Genomic DNA, 23,944 nt, shown 5'->3' with positions numbered 1-23,944 from the left:
TGATAACCCATCCTCCTTATCTGATCTACATGGATCCGCAGAGGAGTGGGGCTATGTGTCAGTGTGGTGGAGTAGCAGTATGTGGCTCCCAAAGACAGGGAGCAAGCACACTGCCAAGTCTTCAGTGAGTCAATTTCCTTAAATGACACAAACTATTGGCGTTATTTGCCTTCAGCAACACTGCAGTTTAATCAAAGCTGACTGGATAAATTGCATCATGGCATCATGATGTCAGCATTAATCCCTGACTAGCTGTGATTACTGGGGGGGGGGGGTTTGACCCCTTTGCCACCAAATGGCACCAGAGCAGCAGCAGCAGCTCAATGTTACGGCCAATGCATTAAATACAGAATATGCCAGGTTCAAATCCTGATATTTCCAGAGTGCCGAGAAAAAAATCCCATCTGAAATGTTGCCCAGCTGCTGCCAGTCAATATACACATGACTAGATAGACTAGTGGTCTGACTTTGTATAAGCACATACACTTTTTTTTTTAAAAAAAACCAGTGCTCATTGCACCACAGGCACCCAGCTGAAGCCATGATTGTACCCCACGGGCATCAAGTGCACTGATCACTGAGGTAAAACAGTTAACAAAATGAAGAACTCATAAATAAGACTGCACAGAGATCATGAAAGAACTATAGCTTGCTGCTAAGTGCGGGGAAAACGTAAGCTGCGTAAAGCTTGAGTGGTTTTTTACAATGAGCAGAAGCTGCCCTCTCACCTTGACATGTTCAAGAGGAGAATTTGGCAAAATTCTGTTCAAAATCCAATTAACGATTGAAATTATAAAGGATTATGTATGCTATTGTCTGTATGAACAACAGGTTTGTCATTGCCAGAACGGCAATCTCCCTCTCCTCCTACTTCACAAGTTGCCTTTGCAATTCGGCTCCCTTTCCAGCTTACCATTGCTTATTTCAGGTAAGTCAAATTTGGTGAAATCCCACCACTGAAGCCGGTAGGTGGTGTTGGCAATATTACTCGCTACAGCAGACTGCCCATCTCCAATCACAGCCCCTAGGGACAAAATGAAAAGAAGATTAGTGAAGTTGAACGACTGATTTAGTAAACAAAGCAATCAAAACACACCAGCTGGAAGGGATGAAGTCCAAAGGTTTTTTTGACTCCTTAGCAAAATCAAAGAGGCAAGTCAGAGGACGCATGAAAGCCAAAGAAATAAGAAAGATGCATCTAAAAACCCAGTCAAACGATAACATCATTGGAAGACTTTAAATGGTTAGCAACAATAAATCGTCAGGATTACAAAGTTGTATTCACCCTGGAATTGTGAAAAATACTGAAAAATTGCAAAACCAGTAACTATAATACATAATCCTGCACTAAAATGAAGATAACATGACAGTGAATTTATTTTATTTAAATAATTTATAAAATAAAAAATCTAATACAGCATCAATACAGAAAGAACACATTAAATTCATCTGTAAAGCTAACAGACGCAATATCCAAGAATGTTACCCAGAAAAAAACCCAGGCTAAAGAACAAATTATTGGTGTCATCCAAGTTTCCACAGGGCATGTATTCCAAAGTCTTTTATTTTTATTGTTTCATAGCACAATCAATCTGTGCCTGTGCCAATATGCTGCTGTGTTATGATCCAAGCATATATTCACTCCAAAAAGTTCCTTCCTGACGGAGACTGCCATCTAAGCCAGCCAATACCTCTGCCATCTTGGAACCTTTAAGGTTCCAACAGTGGCATCCCTAGTGCCAAGGAAGCATAACTTTCTAAGTTTTCTGTCCATACAGCTACACTACCTAATGCCTTAACATAGAATGGTCAAAACAGGCAAAAATACACGGGCAAAAATAGTCAGGTCTCTGTCTTCAAGGAGTTTACAATCTAAAATAAGACAATGGGGAATGCAAAAGGTGTGAGAGTCAAGTGTTGAGAAGAATATGGGAAAAGACAGTTACGTTTATTTTTCGAAGATCAGTTGCAGCTGAAAATAAACATAAATGTGATAAAGCTAAAGGTGATGTGGAAAAGGAGAGTTTTGAGGAGAAGAGGCAGTGCCATGTCTGTCAGACATAGCAATTCACCCCACCCCACCAAAATTTACCATGCAGAACGGTGTTTGGATGAGGGAGAGGTGATCCTCCTAGCCCTGCCCGGTTTCATCACTGAGGAGTGCTCCAAAGCGCTTGCCCCGACATGAGAAGAGCCTTCTGGAGCAGGCATCTTGCTTTCTCAGTGGCCTACCAGATACATATGGGAAGCACACAAGTAGGACTTGAGAGCAACGGTGCAACAACACTCTCCCTTCCCGTGGTTATCAGAACTGGTATTCAGCAGAGTTGGCTGGAAGCCCCCTCTGCTCCGCCAGCAGAGGATTTGCTGGATCCTGAGCTGGTCCTGATACCAACATGTGACTGCATCAGCCTGGGAGCTGGAAAAGCAAATATTTTTTCCCTTCCACTCTCCACCACTTTCTGCCCATCTACCCCTCTCCATTCAGCCCTGATGATGCCAGCTGGCTGTTTGAATTGCCCCCTTAGATCTTGTGAAGCCTGCAGTTAGCTAAAACATTGTGAACATTATATTTCAATCACTATATTCTCTGAAGGAAGCTACAGGAGAATTTGGAACTCCAATGCTGAACAAAAAAATAATAATCCAGGTAATTCAGACTGTGCTACATGCCAGACAGTCCAATTGTTTTGGCAGATGATTCAAGTTTGCTATGCACTACTAGGCATGAAAGAATGCAAGGTGAACAGGCCTAGTTGTCTATGTTCTTTCCATTCTTCTCTCCTTTTGGCCTCTGCTTATCAAAACCTAGCAAGAAGCAGAGTACTGTGAAAGAAAGGCACAGGGAGGGGGAACTCTAATGTCCTCATATATATATATTTTACACATGAAAAAGAAATCCAAAAGGAGAGAGAATGAATTGAAGAGGGAGATTTTTAAAATGCATCTATCAGCCCTTTTGCACGAACCAGTCAATTTTGGGCAGCCACTAATTCCACAACAAGCTTAAGGAATACAGTATGCCCTAGCAAAAATAAGGGCTTTCATAATGTGCACTCTGCCGCATCAGACCTGTTCTCCACAATACACTGCTTGGTCTATACAGTGATACCTCGGGTTACATACACTTCAGGTTACATACACTTCAGGTTACAGACTCTGCTAACCCAGAAATAGTACCTCGGGTTAAGAACTTTGCTTCAGGATGAGAACAGAAATCGTGCTCCGGCAGCGGGAGGCCCCATTAGCTAAAATGGTGCTTCAGGTTAAGAACAGTTTCAGGTTAAGAACAGACCTCCAGAACAAATTAAGTACTTAACCCGAGGTACCACTGTATAGTAATTTCAGTTGCATTTGTAGGATATGCAGGTAAAGCAAATGTAAGAACCAAACAGTACTGAGCAAACATAAGAAGTTAACATCATTTTACTCAGCCATGTTGCTTCCTGGCCCAGGACCTTCGAGGCTACGTGGACTGTTAGCAGAAATCAGTGGAATAAAATATTAATTGCAACTACATAAAAACAAGGATAGGAACCTGTGGCCCTTCAGGTGCTCTTGTATTCGAACCCCCATTAGTATGGCCAATAGTCAGAAATTATTAGAGCTGTGGTCCAAAAACCTGTAGCATCAACCATTCCTAACTTAAAGTGACCAGTAGAAGTATTTTAGCACTGATGAAAGCTCAATGGTCTGCTCCTTGCCACTGCTGTGGAAAAAAAATCACAACCTCTATTCAAAGATTATTTAGATTTCAAAATGCTGAAGTGGAAGCCGAAGGGCAATTGAAATGCAGTAAACGTGGGTTTGATTGGCAACTTTCCTGCGTCTGTCTATCACTGGATAATAAACACTGGGGGATGACAGAAATGAAGATAAATCCTTTCTGCAGTAACCCTCCTTCTCCAACAGCTCTCAGTCAACATATGACAGAAGAGTCAGGAGGAAATCAGCACTTCAACAACAAAATGGGGTTGTGCTCACCCTGTTGCGCAATGCCTTCATGCAACTCATCCATCCATCATTTAGAAGATGTGTACTTTTGAAGCATATTGTGGAATCGACAACATTTGAGTGATACATCAAATGTGCATGTATATAAACTTGGACCAGCCCAGATGGTGTGCCTTTGGAACAGCCAAGTGATGGTAAAGAATGGACATTCTGATCCAAAGAGAACATTCCAAGAATACTTTGCTTTTGGTTTAGCAATCTTGGCCATCATGGTAAAAAAGTCTATGCATTTTTTTTCTTAGCCACAAGTCTAAGGTGAAGAAGCAGAGAAAGGAGTAGTTTCCTTTGATAACTTGCTTCTATGACAATTTTCTGCGATTTGACAGTTTTACTATTCCAAAAATTAACTTCAGGAGTGGAATGGAAAGTCCATTTGTAAAATATAGTACATTAGGATCTGTATAGTACATTAGGATCTGTTATATCCAACCAATATGATGGGGCTGCAATTTCCCTGAAGGAAGGCTCATTTGACAGCAACAGTAAACTGAGCCTTAAAAAAAAATCTTTATTAATAAATATATAAAAATATTGGATTAGGTGCAACTTTTTCAACAAGAGTTAGGATAATCTATGCAAATCAGGGTGCTTTTGTTTCTGTTAATGAGATAAACTCAAATATATTGTATTTAAAAACAGAAACACAACAGGGCTTCTCCCACTCCATTATTGTTTTATTGCATCCTTAGCTGAAGCCACAAAATGTAATAAAACAATTAAGGGGATTAAAGTAGGATTCAAGGAACGTAAAGTAAACTTATTCACAGACTATTATTTGTAACTAATAGCGATAATTCACTTTAAAAGTTATTAATTTTGTTTAAAGATTTTAGTGAAGTCTCAGTTTATAAAAACAATTTTACAAACCCAAATGGAAAGCTTTAGCATGGGTAGACCTGTGAAAGAAAAAATACCCAAATATACAATCCCATGAAGAGATTTTCCAATTAATTACCTGGGAATATGGTTTATGCAAAATATCAAAGGCTTAATCCAAATATAATACAGTGGTACCTCGCAAGACGAATGCCTCGCAAGACAAAAAACTCGCTAGACGAAAGGTTTTTCCGTTTTTGATTTGCCTCGCAAGACGAATTTCCCTATGGGCTTGCTTCGCAAGACGAAAACGTCTCGCGACTTTGTTTCCTTTGTCTAAAAACAAAGACATGTTTTGTTTATAAAGTTAATTTATTTTCCCTTCAATTTTTGAACTGCTCTTTACAGTATGTGTGACTTTAAAGAGCAGTTAATAAACTGTTGTTGTACCAAATTTGGCTTTGTTTGGACTTTTTTTGACCATAGGAACGCATTAATTGATTTTCAATGCATTCCTATGGGATTTCGTGATTCGCAAGACGAAAAATCCACTAGACGACAAAACTTGCGGAACGAATTAATTTCGTCTTGCGGGGCACCACTGTAATGTTAAATTATTATAGGAAGTGGAAGGCGATGCAAGTCTACGGGGGGGGGGGGGGATCTCCCAGATTGGGGAAAGCATGGCTTTAAAAAATACAGTCTTGCCAAAGACACACATTCTTAGTTTTAAATATACTGTTATTATTACTGTAGATGTGCTATGTCCTATGCTTGTTCATGTACTATAATGCCATGCTTTAGTATTATGTCCATATATAATTGCCCCCTCACACCATCACACAACTTACAAGGGTAACCAACAATTATTCACAAGTATAGAGAATTTGGAAGACTTTGTGCAGCATTGTTCTCCTAGCAAAAACTTATCAATGTCATTAAAAGAATTACTCAGAAAAACTGCTAGTTTCTCTTACTTTGGAAAAGCTTGATTAAACTTTGTTGAACTGTCACTCAGTTCAAGTTAGGTATTTTAAAATTGGCTTGTGTATTAAATACATCCCCCACAACGATCTGCTGATGTTTGTTTCCAATTTATTTTTGCTTTTAACTGGTTTTTCACTTTCTATGAATATATACACACACAGTATATATATACCCCTGAAACCATTTGAAAAGGCTGTTGGCCCTTACTGATATGTTGAGAGCAGCCTGATAAAGGATTAGGGAATGAAAACCTAACTCTGGGACATGCAGCAAATGGTGCAGGCATGTTCAATTACCCAAAAGGTGGCACATTTTAGAAAACATTAGGTTGGGGAATACTTTTTGGCAGGCAGAAGCTTCACACAAGGAAAAATCAAATTTTCAAACAATTACACAGGCTGTTTGTTGTTATATAACCTGTTCCTCAGTAGGATCTTGAGACAAGAAACAAAAGAATAAGTTGTTCAGTGTGCTATCCCCTGCTTCTAGGTTTGAAGGATCTGCCAGAATATTGAATGATACTTGCCTGACAAGAACAGTTTTCAAAAAGATATGTTTTTCCTAAAACTGCTATAGCATAGATTCCTATTTAGATGAAGATGTTTTTCTGTTTTTATTTGGCAATGATTTGTGATGGGACCTACTGAATGCAACTGATTTAATTTTATTTGTAACATTTGTTTTCCACGAGCAAATTGTAGGCTCTTCAACACTTCTCCAGAGTATTCATGAGGTGCTGCATTGTTTTCCGGAATTCTATTCCATTAATTGTTAGCTCTTTGTACAATGTGTTCTGCAGCAATTGTATTTTGTATTGGTCTAATCTCAATCTTTTTTCTTGATACACCAAGACAGAATTTAGTGATATGAACAACTGGCTGTGTTTGATCACAGGACATGATGATTCTACCTGTTTTTAGTACAAATGGGACAACAGTGCTCATAAACATGGACTTCATATAAAGAGCACATTTTTGGCATTGCCATGTACTCCTTTAAATATCCATCAGCCATTCACACACACACACACACACACACACACACACACCATCCCCACCATTGTTTGGGAGTGCAGCCCCCCACCATCCGATTCATCACTGCCATACACCTTGATGTTGCAATGGTGCCGTCAAGCGTATTTCTCTAAGTGCCAGGCTGCAATTATTTGCCTGTAGTTTAACAGGTATAGATTCAACTCTTCTGCAGTATCTCTATATGCTACTGAGGCATTTGCCATGCACTAGGGGCACAGAGCACCAAAGGTGACCTCAGCCGGTATAGTTTGCTAAACTGCAAGTACTTGCTTGTAAAAAAAGAACAAAAGAATAAAGGTAACATGTAGATCTATCATGTGCAGCCACAATGTGAAAACCGTACAGGCTTTTTCCCATGCAAAAGTGCTGTGTAGGAAAGCTATCGTGTTTAAGAGGCTCACCGTAAAATCACATTGGGAAGGCTATAAAGCAGGCTTCCTCAAACTCTGCCCTCCAGATATTTTGAGACTATAATTCCCATCATCCCTGACCACTGGTCCTGCTGGCTAGGGATCATGGGAGTAGTAGGCCAAAAACATCTGGAGGGCTGAGTTTGAGGAAGCCAGCTCTAAAGGAAAAGTGAATTTCTTAGAACTGCAACATATCTGGCTATCAAAATTAAGTTCTCTGTCAACCATGTATGCTAGGCAACTGAAAATAGTATCTTGCTTTTCCATACAGTGGTACCTCTGGTTACGAACGCCTCGAGTTACTTTTTTTGGGTTACAAACGTTTTTAACCCGGAAGTGAGTATTCCGAGCTCTCGGAGGCCTCGCTGCTGCCCGGAGTCAAACCTGGACATCCACAGGGCCTGCGGAGGCTCCGTGACTGGGCTGCAGCAGTGGGAGCTCTTGGAGGCCTCCGCGAATGCCGGGAGCCAGGCCCCAACATCCACAGGGCCTGCGGAGGCTCCGCGACTGGGCTGCAGCAGCAGGAGCTCTTGGAGGCCTCCGTGAATGCTGGGAGCCAAGCCCCGATATCTGCAGGATGCCTAGCAGGTCACATCCCAGCCCCAAAGTTAGGTAAGGAACACTTACCTAATGAAGACCAAGAGCAGTGAAGCTGTTAAGAAAACAAAGATGAGCCTGGGCTGAAAAGCCCTTTACCAACCCTTGCCCCTCAGTTGTAGCAAGATGGGTGGCACCTAGCCAGGCAAGCCCACCTACCCTGTGGGGGGGGGGAGTGGAAAATTTTGGGATTCTGCAAGGGATTTATTTATGCAAGTCTGCCCTGTGTTTTGTTCATTCGTTTGGGGGACTTCTAGGGGACTCTGCCTTCTGCCATTGTTTTGGGGATCGTGTGGAGCTCAGTTCAGCTACTGGTTGATTGTGTAACTGCAAAAATGGATAAAAGACCCCCATCCAAACAATGACTATAATCAGTGCATGTAAGGGGGGGGGAATGTTAATTTTTTCATCTACAATACTATCTTATTTATTTTATAGTACAGTACATTGATTATTGCCTTCATTTTATGGATCAATGGTCTCATTAGAAAGTAAAATTCATGTTAAATTGCTGTTTTAGGGGGTGTTTTTCATCGTCTGGAGCAAATCAATCCACTTTTCCATTACTTTCAATGGGAAAGTGCGCCTCAGGTTAGGAACACTTCAGGTTAAGAACAGACTTCCGGAACCAATTAAGTACTTAACCTGAGGTACCACCGTATCCTTAAATCAGCTTCAATTCCATGAAATAATATAGGCAAGAAGGCATGTGTTATGCTACAATCTGAGTTCCTGGAAGGGCTCACCACCCAGATACACTGTCCCATTTAGTCACATCACATTTAGCCTCCCTTTTCCACATCACAAGATATAGACAACAATGGAAAATGAATAACATTACAGTGGTGCCCCGCAAGACGAATGCCTCACAAGACGGAAAACTCGCTAGACGAAAGAGTTTTCCGTTTTGGAGGTGCTTCGCAAAACGAATCTCCTGTGGGCTTGCTTCGCAAGACGAAAATGTATTGCGAGTTCCTGCGGGTTTTTTTTCCTTTCTCCCCCCTTTTTCTAAGTCGCTAAGCCGCTTATCAGCTGATCCGATAAGCCGCTAAAAGCCGCTAAAAGCGCTAATCCGCTAATCCGTCAATGGGCTTGCTTCGCAAGATGAAAAAACCGCTAGACGAAGAGAATCACAGAACGGATTCTTTTCGTCTTGCGAGGCACCACTGTATGTTATCCTGCAATTCGAGGTTAAGAACAACGGGTTCATACTAACAGCAAACAAATTTAAAGACATTTATATTTGCCGAGTTCGTCTAGCACTTAACAAGAGTACAGGTTCACACGTCTCCTTTATTCACCTTTTCAACTTATAGGTGAAAGGAAAGAAGTGAAGTTCTTCTGCGGGCTTCTGAAATCCCTGAGAACTGGCAGGGTCTCAGAAAACTGATCTGTACATTGTTACAGAGCCTCTCATATAAAAGGCTGCTCTCTGTAGTTCAACCCCTTGATCTCATTGCCTGGTTACTTTTCCATCTTTATTAAATGCTGTAGAAATCTGGTTTTTAGTCTACACATCACTGTTTATACTTTGCACAAAAACAGAGCAAGATCTATGCCTGGCAGGCAGTTCTTTGTGTAAAGCTCTCTCTTCCTTCTTTCTGACTTTTCAGAGCATGAAATATGCCTGCTAATTCTAAATGCTTCACATGGCAAGCCTTGCAGTGCAGGACAAAGGGACTACCCTTCTTCTAGTAAACTTTAATTTGTATATTTTCTTCTTGTAAGAAACAATTGGAGAACAATCATGGTAGCTATTCTTTCCTGCTTTACTGACTACTAATAAGGGAAGCTTGCTGTAGAGTCTTTAACTAACTATACAGCTTCACTGACAAACCATCTTTATAGAACTCTTCATTTTCCTGCTGTGGGGTCAATGGCTCAAGATAACAGAGTCCAAAATATTTATGTTAATATTCTAATCTCACCAAATTATTGTGCGAGCGCTCTCTCCCACAAAGTATTATATCTGTCAAAGAAGAATATCAAGGGCTGTGTGAGAAAGCTATTCCATAGAGCAAATGTAACTATTTTTGTCCCAATTTCTCAACTGCCTTGTCCTTAATGCTCAGATGGAGCTATTGTTGATGTTTTAAACAGCATTTAGCTCAAGACAAAAATCACGCAGAATACATGCCAAATGCTCAGACTTCTAAGAACCTAACGTGAGCCACCGAAAGCTGTTCCAACACAAAAGCTATCTTGCCTTTCCAAACTCCGCTCTGGCTTAGGTTTTTGCCAGGTCTTCAGGGGACTTCTACATCTGTTCATAGAAGCACACAGAAAGGCCCTCTGCATTGATTCATTGTCTCAGCTTGTGTGGGCATAACTGAGAGAGTGGTTAAACTTACCCAAGATTCTGAAGACTGAAGGAATATGATGGAGTCACCAACCTGTTGCACACAAAGGCCTTCACTGCCGTCCACAGTCTCTGAGTTTTATTAAAATTAATTAATTTTAATTAGAGAAATATTATATTCCTGTAGATGCAAGAGTCTGTGCTCTTCCACGCCAATTAACTGGGCAGTGAACTCTTCCCCTCCTCAGAGGGACCAATAAGGAGTGGTGATAGTTTCCCTGCTCCATTCATGGTTTGCCTTCCCACTTTTACTACAACCAGAAAGTGTATTTATGGGGGGGGGTGGACTGAGGAGGCTGTCTTCCCCCTTTTCTTAACCCAAATGGCATTTTGATGCAGGGGTGGGAGAAGCAGTGAGGGGAGATGCCTTTCCAGACATGGAGAGCATTTTGATAGGAGGGGAAGTGTAAAGGCAACGTGCCTTCCTCACTTACTTTAAGGGCTGCCTTCCTGCTGTTTCTTGCATTTTGATTTAGAGTGGGTAAGGAGGGACAAAAGAGATGTCTTCCCTACTAGGCTTAAGGCTTGTCTCAATGCTTTTCTTGCATCAATGGGAGTTTTTATTTGGGGCTTTATGTCCTCACTATCAGGTGCACTGTGTACCCATTTAAGGAAGCCCCCAGACAGAAATGGAAGGTGAGTTGCAGTGGATGCACATTGCCTGTCTCACTCACTGGATCATCACCGTGTCATGGTGAGTGGGTTTGCATGTTCCTATGACCCTTGTGAGCGAAGCCATCTGAAGTCTTGTACTCCCAGCAAGGTCACCCAAGGCGGTAAGGTGAAATGGTAGGAGCTAGACAAAGAATGATCCAAAAAGTCCTCAGCAGCAGAACAGGTGGAAGATAACAGGTGGAAGACTGTGTGTTGGTCAGCATGCACTGATCTACACACATAAAACAAATTTACACACAGGCGTCTTCCAAAAACCCATCCGAAACCCAAACCCAAAAAAAGTCCCACAGCGATCGGCAAATGGTAACAGGGGCAGGACCGTGAAATCTGGAAGACCCTAGTCATCAACCTGCACATGGGCGGTGGATACAGATTCAGTCGTTCTGACTCAAGGAATGAGGCAGTTGAGTAGTTCAGCAGCTGTATCCATGACTAAGCAGTCCTATTTAGGATCCACTCTGCTCACCCTGAATAGGGGGAGGGGCTAGAAAAGGTCTCCTAAACATAGTCTGCCTTTTTACCCCCCTGACTGGATTACTGTGCCCAGCTTTCTCCTGACTGAAGTGCAGAGTGTTTGAGGACCAGGACATTCGCAGGGAAACCAAAATGCTTGTTTACAAAGCTATTGTACTACCAACCTTACTGTATGCTTGTGAAACATAAACCACTTATAAATGTCATCTCCAACTCCTCAAAAGATTCCATCAATGGTGTCTCCAAAAATTTTTATATATCACTTGGGAAGACAGGCAAACTAATGACAGCATACTGGAAGAAGCAAATATCACCAGTGTCGAAGCAATGATTCTTCAACATCAACTTTGTTGGACTGGTCATGTTGTGTGGATGCCTGATTATCGTCTTCCAAAGCAGCTATTCTATTCCCAATTTAAGAGTGGAAAGCGTAATGCTGGTGGTCAACAAAAGAGGTTTAAAGACTCTCTCAAGACAAATCTAAAAATATATAGTATAACACAGACAATTGGTAAACACTGGCATGTGAGCGCTCCAATTGGAGAACAGCTTTTACCAAAGGTGTCATGGACTTTGAAGATGCTCAAACTCAGGATGAAAGGATGAAGTGCTGAGAAGAAGGCGCATTAGGCAAACCCTCACCATGATCAACTCCCACCCAAAAACCTATGTCCCCACTGTGTAAGGATATGTGGATCCAGAATTGGCCTCCACAGTCACTTATGGACTCATTATTAAGACCATGTTCATGGAAGATTATTTTACTCGGCTACAAGTGATCACCAAAGAAGCAGCAGCAGCAACAGAAGAAGAAATTGCCAGTATTGCTCGGCTGCAGGACACTTGAGTTTCCTTTCAGTCTATTGAGTCCCTTTCTTTCTACTGAGATTTGCCTCCAACTTTCAATCCTGGAAGCAGCAAATGAAATGCAGAGCAACTGGTAGCATGAATCCAACAAACAATCCCTTCCCCTCTGTTCCTCTGCTGAGTCTTTCTATAGATTTCCTGCCCATGGTTGATTTTTCTAAGTTACATACAGTCAAAATCTGACAAATCAAGATAAGATATTGCCAGTGAGCAACATGCTTGAGTTAAAATATATACACTACACCCGATTAGCATTGTATGACTGGAGTAGTTCTGCTCTAAAAGTATTTACTTGAGCTGAATTCATACTAATGTGAGGGGATGTTAAGGCTAATAGCACACCCATAGGGGAATAGGAGCTTCATTAATAAAAATGAAGTTCTTGACAACTTAAATAAACCCGCTTTTGTAAAGATGGTCATGAGGGAAACCAGTGCTGACAGCTCATGCCTACTATAGATTACACACCTAGAGGACTCTGTGCTCATTAAGAGCCACTACCCAGTGTGATGGCTCCCAGGCCAGCTGCTGAGCCTGAGCAGCATCGTTCACCTTGTCTGAAAGACTAGGCTGAAGGACAGTGCCTGAGGGAGTAGTTCACGATTCTTCCCAAATTTGATGGCAAGGGAGCTTGAGCAGATGCTAGGGTAAGGGCAAGTTGGGACAAGAAGGCAGAATAGTATAGGAACAGAAAAGTGGCAAATAAGTGGGAAAGACAATAAAAACAGAGGTATCAAGAGATTAGGTAAGACCAAAGGGCAGCGGACTATATCTAGGAGGAATCCCAATTGGAAGAAATTGTTGTACACCTCAAATTCTAATAGGATGAAGGATGGCACATAAATGCTTTAAGAAGAAAATTCTGAAGATCTACTGGTCCTAAAGTTGTAAGCAATCTGACAATGACCTATACAACCAGTATGTAAACACAGAGCCTCATCGCAGTGTTGCAACCCTCCCTGGAACCTTATGGTAAAGAGTGGGTAAAAAGTAAAATAAATAAATAACTACTAGACCACATTAGTACAAGAAATTCGGTGTTTGTTAATTTTTCTGTATTTTATGAGTCGATAATGTTTTAAAGATGTTCCCTGTTCTAGCCTCAGCAACTCCTAACACCATTCAAAAGATCTGGTTTGAAACATGTCAAAGCATTTATACCCCAATCTCAGCCAGAAACTCCCCGAATATTTTAAATATCAGCTAACACAATACAATCCCTGTCCCCAGGCTTACAATCTAAAAATACAGAACACAAAAGGAATAAGGGACAAGTAAGGAAGAAAACACAGCAAACTCCTGCATTAGGTAAAGGTAAAGGGACCCCTGACCATTAGGTCCAATCGTGGCTGACTCTGGGGTTACGGCACTCATCTTGCTTTATTGGCCGAGGGAGCCAGCGTACAGCTTCCGGGTCATGTGGCCAGCATGACTAAGCCACTTCTGGAGAACCAGAGCAGCGCACGGAAATGCCGTTTACCTTCCCGCCGGAGCGGTACCTATTTATCTACTTGCACTTTGACGTGCTTTCGAACTGTTAGGTTGGCTGGAGCTGTGGCCGAGCAATGGGCGCTCACCCTGTCACGGGGATTCAAACTGCCGACCTTCTGATTGGCAAGTCCTAGGCTCTGTGGTTTAACCCAAAGCACCACCCTATTGTGAAGTTCTTACAATAACCAGCTGGAATGGAAACAGGGCCTTCTCGGGACCTGAAAAGTAGCAGGTGACAACAACCTTCTTGAAAATGGTTGAAATGCAGCCAGAAGTTGTTGACTGTGCAGGGTGGGACCTAGGTCTTCTGGGGCCTAGCTGGAAACTTTTATTTTCCATCTCAGGAGGTAGATTCATAGGGTCCCAATTTATACCATTGCCCCAAGAAGATAAAGTTATAAAAATCTCATGGCACCATAAATCAGTTAGCTCCTAAGGCGTGACCATACTTACTGTTTTAACATGGTCACTCTTCACTCCGGTTTGTGGGGAAAGGAAATTTATGAGCTAAACTTGACTACCTGCGATACAAAGGAATGATACAAGCATTAAAAATAAAAATAAAAATAAAAATAAGCTGGAAGGATGAAGATCTGTGGGCTTTAGGGAAGGCCCTGAATAAACATTAGTGCCATCTGTGATGTGAAATTTATACCAATACAAAAGAAAAGGAAAGCTACTTAACAGGCAGAAAATCCAGCGAGTTAAAGTGCTTGGATGTACAGTTCAGGACAACAGGTAGAATTACATGTCAGTACCTAGTTAAATGGTTAATTTATCCAATATCTGCTTATGCTTGTGGCTCAGCAGAATGTCAGTCCATACCTGTTCCAACTCAGCAGGATTTAACATAATTGAATAATAGATACACAAGCCAGGAGAGAAGTATGTTATCTCTTTATATATTATGACCACAATCTCAAACAGACTTAAGTCCACTGGAAGTCAGTAAATTTAGGAGTGCCTGTCTATATCAGATCACGATCCAGGGGTTGGGGTTGGGTTTATTTATTTTATTTTTTATTTTTTGTTTAAGTCATAGAGTTAAAAAATATGTCTCAGGCAAGTTATAAATCAAACCTCAGCTTAGGGCAAAATACAGAGGAGCTACTCAGCTTTTAGCCCTTGGCAGACAAAAAAAGCATATTTCAAGTAAGTTGGATTTCTTTTCAGGGCAGAGTTGACCTTAATCCAACTTGAATTAGTTCAACATATTTCAAAACACCACTAAGCAGAACTGACCACAAAGTGGCTATCCAGCATAACAGCAACATTTTTCTTTGAACAAGTTGCTAACAGGAAATAGTAAGACATTTTGACAGGAAAAGAAATGAGCTAATACTGTTAGTAAGAAAAAAATGTTTACTACAGCTACATCTATCAAGATAACTGACTATATATTCCATATAGTTTATAATAGAATGTACAGAGCAACATAAAAAAGAAAAATAAATTAACTTTTCACAGGCCAAGAAACTACAGATTTAGGGCCACCAAGCATCCTGCTCATTCTAAAAGTCTAAGGACACTGATGCAGTTTGTATGCGGTGGACCCTCCTCTCCACCTGCAAAAGATGATACAAGTTTGTATATGACACAAAACGTATGCAAATTTTATGTTAATCTGTGTCTTCTTTTGCAAGTGAGTCGGAGGGCCCAATGAATATAGTGTGTACTTGACCCAGAAAATGCTGCTGTCAACCTGACAACAAGTCCCGTATTTTTCGCCCCATAGGACGCTCCGTCCCATAGGACGCACCTAGTTTTTTTTTGGGGGGGGGAAATAAAGGGGGAAAAGATTCCCTTTATTTCCCCCCCAAAAGCAGGTCGGGGGAACAGAACCAGGTCGAGGAACAGCGGGATGGCGGTGCTGCGCCTCCCTGCTGTCCCCCGAGCTTGTGGGGCTGGCCGATGTCTGCCCCGCGCGAGGGGCGCTCTGCATCAGGGCGCCCCCCCCTGCGTTGCCGGCAGGCTGCTATCCACAGCGTGGGGAGCCTTGCCGGGAAGTCCGGCAAGGCTCCCCACTCTGCGGATGTCTGCCTGGCGAGGGGGGCGCTCTGCTTCAGGGCGCCCCGCCCGCCAGGCGGCAGGCTGCTATCCGCAGCGTGGGGAGCCTTGCCGGGAAGTCCGGCAAGGCTCCCCACGCTGCGGATGTCTGCCTGGCGAGGGGGGCGCTTTGCTTCAGGCCACCCCTCGCGCCGGGCAGCAGGCTGCTATCTGCAGCGTGGGGAGCCTTGCCGGGAACTCCGGCAAGGCTCCCCACGCTGCGGATGTCTGCCTGGCGAGGGGGGCGCTCTGCTTCAGGCCACCCCTCGCGCCGGGCAGCAGGCTGTGATCTGCAGCGTGGGGAGCCTTGCCGGGAACTCCGGCAAGGCTCCCCACGCTGCGGATGCCTGCCTGGCAAGGGGGGCGCTCTGTTTCAGGGCGCCCCGCCCGCCTGGCAGCAGGCTGCTATCCGCAGCGTGGGGAGCCTTGCCGGGAACTCCGGCAAGGCTCCCCACGCTGCGGATGTCTGCCTGGCGAGGGGGGTGCTCTGCTTCAGGGCGCCCCGCCCGCCAGGCGGCAGGCTGCTATCCACAGCGTAGGGAGCCTTGCCGGGAAGCCCGGCAAGGCTCCCCACTCTGCAGATGTCTGCCTGGCGAGGGGGGCGCTCTGCTTCAGGCCGCTGCTCGCGCCGGGCGGCAGGCTGCTATCCGCAGCGTGGGGAGCCTTGCCGGGAACTCCGGCAAGGCTCCCCACGCTGCGGATGTCTGCCTGGCGAGGGGGCGCTCTGCTTCAGGGCACCCCGCCCGCCCGGCAGCAGGCTGCTATCCGCAGCGTGGGGAGCCTTGCCGGAAACTCCGGCAAGGCTCCCCACGCTGCGGATGTCTGGCGCGGGGGGCGCTCTGCTTCAGGGCGCCCCGCCCGCTGGGCGGCAGGCTGCTATTTGCAGCCTAGACATCCCTGCCGGACCTCCCATAGGGCTGCCTAGGCTGCGGATGTGTTCCTGAAGCCTGGAGAGCGAGAGGGGTCGGTGCGCACCGACCCCTCTCGCTCTCCAAGCTTCAGCAAAAGCCTGCATTCGCCCCATAGGACGCACCCAGATTTCCCCTTCATTTTTGGAGGGGAAAAAGTGCGTCCTATAGGGCGAAAAATACGGTATATCTTTTGCACTCTTGGCAATTCCAAAAGAAACAAAGTTAAAATAAAGTAGGAATAACAGCAGATTAAAGAAAAGACTGCTAAGCCTGTTGACTTGGTAGAACAGGATGGATGGATGGATGGATGGATGGATGGATGGAAGGAAGGAAGGAAGGAAGGAAGGAAGGAAGGAAGGAAGGAAGGAAGGTGGTAATCTGGTATAAGAGACTGCAGATTACCCACCCACCCCTAAAAAAGCACGGTATACGGAGAGAACTTACTGAAGAGACAAAGGTAAAGCAAACATCCAACACAAATAAAAAGCATAGCAACTCAAGCATGCAAACAAATAAGACATTGCCACAAGGAGTCCCATAAGGAAACAATAGAAAAATAGAAAGTTGAAGATGTGGCTCTTTATTCGCATGAAGCAAACACACGCACCCATACAGGGTCTGCTTCCAATTGTCAAAAGCTCCCTGGGCCCTGCCAACAACTACATGGTGCATGTGGAATTAAAAAAAAAAACATTTATTCAGATGTCCACACACAGCATGGAAGACACCAGGAGACTGTGTATTAATGCTCTTCTACACATGGAATTCTCTTCACAAGGATAATATTTGATTGTGAATTATCAGAAGACTTTTCAGATCATGTATTCATTGCAGCTCCCAAACTAAAGTCCAACCAAACTAGAGTCAGGACACACAGTAACAGCAGCAGCAGGGAAGCAACAACAAAACTCAGCGGCAAGTACGCACCAATCTACCTGCCAGGGATGAGTGCCTGTTGACTTATAGTGAGAAGAGTTCCCAGCAGCCTCAGACACAGGGACAGCCTGTTCCATTTCATCACCTGAGCTAAATGGGAACTGTTGCCTACTGCCCTGCCTTCTGACACCATGGTGCTCTAGTTCTTGCTAATCTTCACGGGAGCTGGGGGTTTCCTCCAATGGTTGCTGATCAGCTCTCCACCCCACCCCCAGTTGCAGTTAAGCAGCAGCTGGTGCATAAAAGCACCCTGGTTCCTGTCGCTCTTGGCAGGAACCAGGGCACTCCACCAAATGCTGAAGCACCTCCCTGTAGCACTTCCAGCACCTAAGACGGCCTGAGATGGGCACTTCAAGCTGCATCATGGGCGGGCCAGCTCTGTTCAAACAGGCAATCGTTTGCATTGCAATTTAAAGAAAAAGAAACCAGCAGGCATTTTCCCCACTGCTTCTTTCCTTATCCAAGATTCCACCATTCCCTACAGCACTCTGTGCTGGCTAGAAGGTCCAAGGAATTTGTAGCAATTAGAAATGGAGTGGATCCATGCAAGATCGTAGGTATCCTTTTGCTGAAGACCAATGTGTTGTACATACTAAAATGTATTTCTCCCAGTACAAGGTCTGGTCTCCCAATTGTGGGTTATACGCCTGCAAGTCAGGATGAACAGGGCTGTTCAAAAGCAGGCATATCGCCCTTAAAGAAATGCTGGAGGCTGTTAACCCTTTTGGTCTAGGAGGTAGAACTACATACTATCCTGGAGTTAGTCCTGCATGTACATGCCCTAAATAATCTTGCTGGCCTCAGATATTTATGGAGCAGTTGTCTTACCTACAGCCAGACTGGAAGGATCCATATACTACCAACCTAAAGTCTTTCTGTGTGAACACATGAAAAGGATACAGCTACAAGGAGAATCACATGTGATGGCAGAAATAAATACAAAAGAATGGTCACCAGATGTGTTTTAAGATCATTTAATTTTAAAAGAAATAGTTTATGAGATCAATGGCTTGTACATGCAGCATTGTTCAAGGCCTAATCAAATCCATATGATCTTCATTTCTGTTTAACAAAAAGCTTCCCTAAACCTGATTATGGGCTCTGTAAAACAAAGAAATAATGGTGTGATCAATGTGAAGCTTCACTGTAATGATCAGCTAAGATCCTACCCTTTGTTCATCATCTCTGAGTTATGTATTCACTGTCTGCTCAAGGAACAGAAATGAATAACAATATTTGACAAAATATTCAAATACAGGCTTCCATATATTTTAAAATAAAGTTATAAAGTGTACAAATTCCCTGGTCATAAGATCATCTTGAGAGCATTCATACTTAGAAAGGATATACTGTGTGTGTGAATAAAATAGGAGTGCCCTCCAATTTTGATAGATTGAGTGGGGTATACCTTTATCTTTTTGCTAGCGTTCAGCTTCAAGTTTGCATGGAAAAAGTTTTTTTAATGCTTTTTCAATTGCCCATCTATGGTACTACTGTGAACCACTAAGGAAGGGGGGGGTCACAAACTCATGCATAGTTTCAAGGGGCTTCACGCATTAGTCATTATTTTCCTCCGTGCAAAAACCGTGTGCTGCGGGTAATGCCCTCTTAAAAGATCCAACAGAATGTGAGAAAGTACTTTTATGGCTGACTAAGTGAGCTTTAACGCCTACAAAGAGACACAAAGTCCCAAGGGGCTTCATCGCCCACAAAGATTGGAGCAATGCTGCAAATACACATCCCTTCCAGCTTACTGATAACTAGAAAGATGCATTTTTGGCAAGATAGTGAAGCAGTAGAATAATGCAACCCTTTGATCACAAATACTTTTCTGTCTTTACAACACTTGATCAGCCTCTCTTAACGATATCAGTATCATGTTAGAAGTTGTTCTGTGCAGCTCCCTATTTACACAATCACAGAGAACAAAACTCTGGAAGCTCCACTTTTAAAACCTGTAACAAGGCAGAGCTCTGGCTTTGACTCTTTCACTACAGTGGTACCTCAGGTTACATACGCTTCAGGTTACAGACTACACTAACCCAGAAATAGTGCTTCAAGTTAAGAACTTTGCTTCAGGATGAGAACAGAAATCGTGTTCCGGCAGCGCGGCAGCAGCAGGAGGCCCCATTAGCTAAAGTGGTGCTTCAGGATAAGAACAGTTTCAGGTTACCGTATTTTTCGCACTATAGGACGCACTTTTTCCCCTCCAAAAATGAAGGGGAAATGTGTGTGCGTCCTATGGTGCGAATGCAGGCTTTTGCTGAAGCCTGGAGAGCGAGAGGGGTCCGTGCGCACCGACCCCTCTCACTCTCCAGGCTTCAGGAAGCTATCCCAAGTCTTGCAAGCCCGGCGGGATGTCCCGCGGGCTCGCAAGGCTTGCGGGCAGCAGCCTGCACCCAAAAGCTGGGGACAGCGGGGAGGTGCAGAGCCGCCACCCCGCTATTCCCCGACCTGATCTGGAGGCTGGCGGGGGGAGAAGCAAGCCTGCTTCTCCCCCCCCAGCCCCACAAGCTCGGGGGATAGGGGGATGGCGAAGCGCCGCCATCCCGCTATTCCCCGACCTGATCTGGAGGCTGGGGGTGGGAGAAGCAAGCCTGCTTCTCCCCCCCACCATCCCCACAACCTCCAGATCAGGTCGGGGAATCGCGGGATGGCAGCGCTCTGCCATCCCGCTATTCCACGACCTGATCTGGAGGCTGGGGGTGGGAGAAGCAAGCCTGCTTCTCCCACCCCCACCATCCCCACAACCTCCAGATCAGGTCGGGGAATCGCGGGATGGCAGCGCTCTGCCATCCCGCTATTCCACGACCTGATCTGGAGGCTGGGGGTGGGAGAAGCAAGCCTGCTTCTCCCCCCCACCAGCCCCACAACTCTGCCATCCCGCGATTCCCCGACCTGATCTGGAGGTTGTGGGGATGGTGGGGGGGGGGAGAAGCAGGCTTGCTTCTCCCACCCCCAGCCTCCAGATCAGGTCGTGGAATAGCGGGATGGCGGAGCGCTGCCATCCCGCGATTCCCCGACCTGATCTGGAGGTTGTGGGGATGGTGGGGGGGAGAAGCAGGCTTGCTTCTCCCACCCCCAGTCTCCAGATCAGGTCGTGGAATAGCGGGATGGCGGAGCGCTGCCATCCCGCGATTCCCCGACCTGATCTGGAGGTTGTGGGGATGGTGGGGGGGAGAAGCAGGCTTGCTTCTCCCACCCCCAGCCTCCAGATCAGGTCGTGGAATAGCGGGATGGCAGAGCGCTGCCATCCCGCGATTCCCCGACCTGATCTGGAGGTTGTGGGGATGGTGGGGGGGGGAGAAGCAGGCTTGCTTCTCCCACCCCCAGCCTCCAGATCAGGTCGTGGAATAGCGGGATGGCGGAGCGCTGCCATCCCGCGATTCCCCGACCTGATCTGGAGGTTGTGGGGATGGTAGGGGGGAGAAGCAGGCTTGCTTCTCCCACCCCCAGCCTCCAGATCAGGTCGCGGAATAGCGCGCCATTCCCGCTGTCCCCCGACTTGGTTTGGAGGCTGGCGGAAGGCTTCCTCCTCCCCCAGCCCCGCAAGCTCCCAGAGCGATGCCAAAGCTGCGCGCAGCTTCGGCATGGCTCTGAGTCCCGTTCTGGGGGAGGGGGAAGCTCGGGCTTCCCCGCCCCAGCCCCGCGCCTGGCGGGGGGGGGGATAAATTTTTTTTCCCTTTATTTCCCCCCCCAAATCTAGGTGCGTCCTATGGACCGGTGCGTCCAATAGTCCGAAAAATACGGTAAGTATGGACCTCTGGAATGAATTAAGTACTTAACCTGAGGTACCACTGTATGTTGATACTGAGCAACCTTTAGGTCAAACATGGCGAACCTCCAGCCTGGCAGGACTCTCAATCCTGTTGCATCCGTTCCTCCAGGTCAAACTTGAGATCCAAGCTTCCCAAAAATTGTTTTCCCGCTAACATAACTATTGCAAAGCCTAACAGAGCGTTTGTAGTTTAATTTAAGTGGCAATCCAAACAGATGTATTACTGCCTTTGCTCTTTTGACATGGAAATTGGTTTCACTAGATGCTATTTATTCTGCCTTTTCTGCTGTTTTTAACTGTTTTGATTGTAATGAATTGTAATGAATCATAGTGTTATATTGTATACCGCTCTGAGACAAATGCTATGCAGTGGGTTCAAACCTTGTAAAATAAAAACTTCCCACTCTACGATTCTACAATTCTTTGAAATAAAACAAAAACAACTTAGTGAAGTCTCTCACTCTCACTCAGCAGATCCATGAACGAGAATCATTAGGCCTAAACTAGATGAGATGCTGGCAGTTCTGAGTGTTCAAATAAGGAATTACCCCATCGTGACCCTCATATTTCTGATAAGAAATTTAAATGTTAAAATGTTCTGTTTTAGAAACTTCAAATTGTGGGTTAAACCAGAGCCTAGGACTTGGCGATCAGAAGGTTGGCGGTTCGAATCCCCGCAACGGGGTGAGCTCCTGTTCCAAGTAGATAAATAGACGGGAAGGTAAACGGTGTTTCCGTATGCTGCTCTGGTTCACTAGAAGCGGCTTAGTCATGCTGGCCACATGACCTGGAAGCTGTACACCGGCTCCCTCGGCCAATAAAGCGAGATAAGCGCCGCAACCCCAGAGTCGGTCACGACTGGACCTAATGGTCAGGGCTCTTAGGCTCTTAAGAGCCTCGGACACAAGAGCACCAGGTTGATGAACTAGATGGAATGGACAGTAAGGACTGACATAACCCGAGACCAGGAAGAAGAGACGTTGGATGAAGATTGGAAGGTTTTTTTTAAAAAAAAATTATTTTGAGAATTAGTGTAAAACTAATGAGTATTAGGAAAAATGTTGGAATGAAACTATTTGGCTTTAGTAGAAATGATATAAGGAGTTGTTGTTGTTTAGTCGTTTAGTCGTGTCCGACTCTTCGTGACCCCATGGACCAGAGCACGCCAGGCACTTCTGTCCTCCACTGCCTCCCGCAGTTTGATCAAACTCATGCTGGTAGCTTCAAGAACACCATCCAACCATCTCATTCTCTGTCGTCCCCTTCTCCTTGTGCCCTCCATCTTTCCCAACATCAGGGTCTTTTCCAGGGAGTCTTCTCTTCTCATGAGGTGGCCAAAGTAAGGAGTTATGTATAAATAAATATTACGTTTTAAGCTTTAAGGTATTTTATGGTAAGATAAGGTTAAAATAAATTAAGGTAAATTGAATGACAGAACACAGTGAAAGATAGCAAGGATTTGCTGAGTGAAATAATATGTTAGACCGTTAAGATAAATTACTTAACAAAAATTGAGAAAGATGTAAAGAATTTGCTGGAAAAATTAACTAAACTAGAATACAAAAAAGGGAGGTGTGAGGAGGTCGAGGAAAGAAGCAAATGAAAGATAAAGATATGGAGTATTGGATGTGTGTTTTTTATTGTTGTATTGTTTTTTATTTTCCTTTTTTATGTATCGAAATGTATGTCTTGTTGAATTTTTTGTTGTTTTCCTTTTTTCTTTTTTCTGTAATTTCTAAACCTCTAATAAATATATATATATATATTTAAAAGGACCTAATGGTCAGGGGTCCCTTTACCTTTACCTGTGTGAAAGAAGAAAAGCCTGGTTTTGTACTTCAAACAGAAGTCAAGAGTTATGTTGTATTGGGGTTCAGCTTGCTGTATACCAAGAGCCAATGATTTTGACGCTGAAATCTGAAGGTTTCAGTTATGCTAGACACCACAGCTTTTATAAGATTCAGTGGAATATGATATGAAAATATTCCTTTCAAACCTATTATTTAATTGTTCTAGACCAATGAAATTTTGGAATTCCAGTGTGAACTTGGTGAATTGCTGGAAGCCTGTGGCTGTAAAGAATGCAAAGTGCAAGCTCCGAACTGTTTCATGGTCTGAAGTCAGAGAGCGACTTGGCCAGTCTGTGGGAGATTATGAAGAGATTCAAAGATGAGTATAACAAGAGACTTATTAAGAAGTGAGAATCAAACCTAAGAGAGTCAGAAACTGGAAGAAGCAATAGCAACCGCCAGGGGGAGCCCACAGAGGGACCCGGAGCTAAGGAAGTCTGGTAGTTAACTAGCAGATGACAAAGAGGAGAGAGCCAGTGCCCTAAAGATGAAATCAATAAAGGCAGAAGCTAAGACAGTTTGCAAAGAAGGGAAGAAGACTGCAGCAGCCCTCCTTTGGGAACTGCTAAGGCCACTATATCAGCAGGTAGCAAAAACAGCAAATATCCAACCAGAGACAAGACTTCTGGTAAAGACCATGTAAAAAGTCTGTGAGGAAGAGAAGACTTTGATGCATCCTTACCAGCCTGTAATTTAACT

The 23,944-nt window shown here is 44.4% G+C and overlaps 1 protein-coding gene across 3 annotated transcripts in view; it reads right to left on the bottom strand.

Moving 5' to 3' along the window:
- AMBRA1 (autophagy and beclin 1 regulator 1) overlaps window positions 1-23,944 on the bottom strand; it is a 154,025-nt gene that overhangs the window by 54,770 nt on the left and 75,311 nt on the right. For all 3 annotated transcript variants that reach the window (XM_081163623.1, XM_081163625.1, XM_081163624.1), the window contains one exon: window positions 914-1,024. In XM_081163623.1, coding sequence (XP_081019749.1) covers window positions 914-1,024 — 111 coding nt within the window. The remainder of the gene's footprint in view (window positions 1-913; window positions 1,025-23,944) is intronic.

Source organism: Podarcis bocagei (assembly GCF_964188305.1).
Source record: "Podarcis bocagei genome assembly, chromosome: 1".
Lineage (NCBI taxonomy): Eukaryota > Metazoa > Chordata > Lepidosauria > Squamata > Lacertidae > Podarcis > Podarcis bocagei.
Note: the sequence above shows the minus strand (reverse complement) of the source record. Positions and strands in the feature narration are given on the sequence as shown.